At 36.9% G+C, this 5,000-nt stretch overlaps 1 protein-coding gene across 6 annotated transcripts in view; it reads right to left on the minus strand.

Annotated features, from left to right (window-relative positions):
- Positions 1 to 3,828: 3,828 nt before the first annotated feature.
- LOC106884095 (uncharacterized) overlaps positions 3,829 to 5,000 on the minus strand; it is a 29,212-nt gene continuing 28,040 nt past the window's right edge. For all 6 annotated transcript variants that reach the window (XM_089339085.1, XM_089339080.1, XM_089339083.1 and 3 more), the window contains exons 12-13: positions 4,738 to 4,859; positions 3,829 to 4,115 (exon numbers count right to left, since the gene is read on the minus strand). In XM_089339085.1, the coding sequence (XP_089195211.1) occupies positions 3,975 to 4,115; positions 4,738 to 4,859 (263 nt within the window). In that variant the 3' untranslated portion in view covers positions 3,829 to 3,974. The remainder of the gene's footprint in view (positions 4,116 to 4,737; positions 4,860 to 5,000) is intronic.

The raw sequence follows: 5,000 nt of genomic DNA on the forward strand, positions 1-5,000 counted from the left end.
ATATCAACACACACACAAGCAAAAGCACGAATCATACTTCAGCGAGAATGAATGAGACGACTTAAATAAATTATAAGATGATAAAGAAATAACAATTAGAGAGGCTGATAAAAGAATCTATTCAAACATCCGTCACGATGTAGGAATTGAGGCCATTAAATTCTGGTTGGATTATTATATTAGAGAAACTCACCACGCCTGCAACACATAAAAAAAAAAGAATTAAAATAGGAATAGAATTTCTTGTAGATAATGATTATTTTATGTTTAATGACAACTTTTTTCGACAGAAATCTGATACTGCAATGGGGACGAAAACACCCCCTCTTTTGTGAATCTAGTTATGAGCTACTTAGAGGTCACGCTATACCAAATAAGACTAGGAGAAAATATGGAAGCGCTTTCTCAATATACATGCAAAGAAAACTGGAAAAAGTACCTCCGATGATTGTTTCATTCTATGAAATGAAAGCACAGAAAAACTAAAAGGAAGGATTTGAAACAATTCTCAATGAAATTAATGAAAATATTCAATTCGCCACGGAATAAAACTAACAGCAACTCCCAGTTTCAGACATCATTATAAAGAAAGTTATAACCAAATACAGACGGACGTTTATTATTAACCTACGAACTCCAAACAATATCGTCCGTTCAATTCACGCTGTCCGAGACATAGCAAACGGTATGTCCTTGATAACCCTAATAACCTAGCCAAAAGGATTTGTACACTATCTGTGAAGTAAGACTCCAAGAACTGGAGATAATGCATTATTTGACAGGAATTACTCACCGTCCTTAATCGATAATGGAATTCAACGAGCTCAGAAATTCAGTATCCAGGAATTAAGACGATCGAGACAATACATGACTCAAAATTGAAGGTCCTACCATATATCTTCACCTACAAACCCCCTAAAACATTGAAGCCAACAACATCGTACTGAAAAAGGGCCCTAAGATAAGCCAAATCCTCCAGACACACACCATCATAAGGAGAGAAAGACGACCCAGATCAATGAAAGAATTACTATCACAGGCCAAGACGTAGCTTTCCCATTTGCATATATATATGTGTGTGAGTGAGTGTGTATATGTGTGTGTTAGCGTATACATGTGATTGTGTGTGTATGCATGTGTGTTTATGTGTGTGTGTGAGGTGAGTGCATGTACATGTGTGTTAGAACGTGTGTGTGAGTTTGTATGTGTGTACGTACGCATTCGCGTGTCTGTATGTACGTGTGCATATGTTTGCGTGTGTGAACATGCATGTTTGTGTGTGGGAGTGCAAGTGTGCGCGTTTGTGCCCATGTATGTGTGTGTATCTATTAACTTTCTGTTGTCTACAATGTGGATTCTATTTGCCCCTCCCACACATCACGTTTTACATGACACACCCAAGCATCTCTCTCTCTCTTTATCTCTTTCTCCCCCCTCTCTCTCTCTCTCTCTCTCTCTCTCTCTCTGTCTCTCTCTCTCTCTCTCTCTGAAATGAACTCTGACACACCCACTTTAGCACAGCTCGCCGCTCATCGTTCTTGACACGCCCACTTCAATTCGCCGTAGGTGAACCTGGACAGGCCACCTCATTCTCCTTTAATGACATCCATAAAACGCCCACTTCGACATAACACATCACGCGTGAACTGTCATGCCCCACCCCGCCACAAGCGAAAGCAGCTCTCGCTGCTTCTGTATTTGACTTTTACAAATCTTACGCGAGCAATGTGGATTCTATTTGCCCCTCCGACACATCACATGACACACCCAATCTCTCTCTCTCTCTCTCTCTCTCTTCCACGAGAAGAAGAAGAAGAAGAAGAAGAAGAAGAAGAAGAAGAAGAAGAAATAAACAGATAAACAGACAAATAGACAGGTAGGTAGGTAGGTAGGTTTAGATAGATAGAACAGACAGACAGACAAACGGGCAGATACATAGATAGATAGATAGATAGATAAATAGATATGTGTTTATTCTGTTGTCTGTAATAAAAAGTCCGTTTTGTGCTTTAGTACTGTGAAAATATAGTACTTATTTCACCGACCCCTAAAGGCTGATATGTACAGTCGACCTTGGCGGAATTTGAACTCAGAACGTAAAAACACACGAAATGCACTTTGCCCGGTCTGCTAACAATTCGGCCAGCCGCCAGCTTCATCATAGTTTCTAGCAATGTTAGGAGAGGGCTTAACCCAGCTATTAACACCAGTGTGAAACTGGTATTTATTTTATCGACCCTAGAGGGATGAAAGGCAAAGCTGGCTCCGACGGAATTTGAACTCGTTACGTAATGAGTCGGAAGAAATATCGCTAGACATTTTGTTCGACTCTCTGATAATTCTGCGAGCTCAACGCTCTAATAAGAGTCTCTAATTTAGGCATAAAGTCAAAAATTGTGAGAGGAGGATCTAATCCTTTTCATCGACCCCCAATACTTGATTGGAACTTTATTTTATCAGTCCCGTGCGAATGAAAGGCAAAGTTGTCCGGATTTGAACGCAGGACGTAAAAGAACCGGAAGAAATAGAGAAATATAAATGGGAGTCGTGTAGATGGTTCAAAGTCACGAACAGGGATACAATAACACAGAGGAGAATATATGAAAAACTGAACCACCATCAGCAAATTTCAGCTCGTCTCCCTCCCTCCTTTCCGCCCTTAAAATAATTGCTTTCAATTTTAGGAACCATCGTAAATAAGTAGGAAATTTTAGTTAAGGGAGACCATTCTCATCATCTTAAGTTTTATACCTCTCACAGTTATCTCCCTTGCAAAGGTAGTTATTTGTGTGTTACCTCCCTTGAAGCCTATTTATTAAAAAAATCATATTATTTCAATCTTTTCTACCTAGCTACTTTTCCAGCCTTCTGTCTGTCTAATTGGCTGCCTGATTATTTCTCTGTAATGCATATGATATATAATGCCAACATACGAGGCTCTCAGGCATTTGGTCACTCTAGCTTCTGCTGAGTATTAGTAAGAGATTTATATATATACTCTTTTTACTCTTTTACTTATTTCAGTCATTTGACTGCGGCCATACTGGAGCACCGCCTTTAGTTGAGAAAATCGACCCCAGGACTTATTCTTTGTAAGCCTAGTACTTATTCTATCGCTCTCTTTTGCCGAACCGCTAAGTTACGGGGACGTAAACACACCAGCATCGGTTGTCAAGTGATGGTAGGGGAACAAACACAGACACACAAACACACATACATATATATATATATATATATATATATATATATATACATATATACGACAGGCTTCTTTCAGTTTCCGTCTACCAAATCCACTCACAAGGCTTTGGTCAGCCCGAGGCTACAGTAGAAGACACTTGCCCAAGGTGCCACGCAGTGGGACTGAACCTGGAACCATGCGGTTGGTAGGCAAGCTACTTACCACACAGCCACTCCTGCATATATATATATATATATATGTATGTATATATATGTATGCATGCATATATATCTATAAGTGTGTGTATGTGTTTGTCTCCCTATCGTTCAATTGACAACCAATGCTGGTGTGTTTATGTCTCCGTAACAGTTCAGCAGTTCAGCAAAAGAGACTGATATAAGAACTAGGCTTATAAAGAATAAGTTCTGAGGTTGATTTCTTCGACTAAAACTGGCTGCAGTCAAATGACCAAAACAAATAAAAGAATAAAGTGATATATATACCACACACACACACACACACACACACACACACACACACACACACACATTGAAAGTCGCTTGTTGCAACCAATTTGGGATGAAGACATTTAGATAGGAATGACCATCTCAATAACAACCAAGAATGAGATCAACAACATCCAGAACTTATTTGAAATGCCAATATTTAATAAAATTACATTAATAAAATAATATTAATAAAATAATATTAATAAAAGTGTAATAAGCGGCATGGATGAGTATGTCATGTGTACATGTGCACGCATGCATATTGGTGTATTCAGTGGTTTTAATTATTCCACTTGTCCATCTTGTTTTCTTCTGACTGCAATCTCCAGCACAGCCTCCGCCAGTCTCTCGTAGTCACTCATTTCATTGTAAATGTGACCAGATATTCGTACATAAAGACATCCTTGTATAGCTTTGACTGGAACCTGGAAAACAAAGCAGATACATATATCATTTAGCTTTTCCTTGTTTCGGTTATTAGACTGTGGCTATGCCACAAACGAACGTATATAAAATACTTATTATATTAAGATAGAAAAATATTATTAAAAATAACAAAATTATAAAGTATAAACATTCCATAATCAACCCTACGTCCATTATAATATAAGCTATCTTAATATAATAAGTATTTTATATACATTCATTTGTTATTTATTGTCGGTTGAAATATACATTCTTTTATTATTATTATTGTTGTATTTTGACCTGAAGATTAGCTATATTTTTGAATAGAATTGATTTTCAATAATTTTAATCAATTTTAATCGATTTAAATTTTCTTTCTATTTGAAAATTGGTTATGAAACAAGTGTAGTCGTTTTATTATCTTTATCTTATGATATTTACTTTGTATTATATTATACTTATTTATTGTGCTTTTACTTATTAATTTTTCTATATGTGACTGAACTTGAAACCATGTGGTTGGGAAGCAAGCTTCTAACCATACAGCCGCTATTGAATTGAGTCGTGTTGTGTGTGTGTGCAAGTGTGTATACATACATCCACACAGATACACACATTCATACATACATATATACATACCTCAACGTTGTACTTATGGTAGAGATCATTTTGGATTGATTCAGCACAGGAAAAGTCCACTTCTGTCAATGGGGGTGGCACAAAATGTAAAGAATCTGGTAGCTGAACTAATGCCATGGAATCTGTACAAAAATATACAACAAAAAAAAAACAATTAAATAAAAACAAACAAACAATAATAATACAAAAGAAAAAAATTCATTAAATGAGAAGGAAAATACAAATGGAGACATTATGCTGTTGTTGTTGCTGTTATTGTTGTT

This window comes from Octopus bimaculoides, chromosome 21 (assembly GCF_046866305.1).
Source record: "Octopus bimaculoides isolate indiv1 chromosome 21, ASM4686630v1, whole genome shotgun sequence".
Lineage (NCBI taxonomy): Eukaryota > Metazoa > Mollusca > Cephalopoda > Octopoda > Octopodidae > Octopus > Octopus bimaculoides.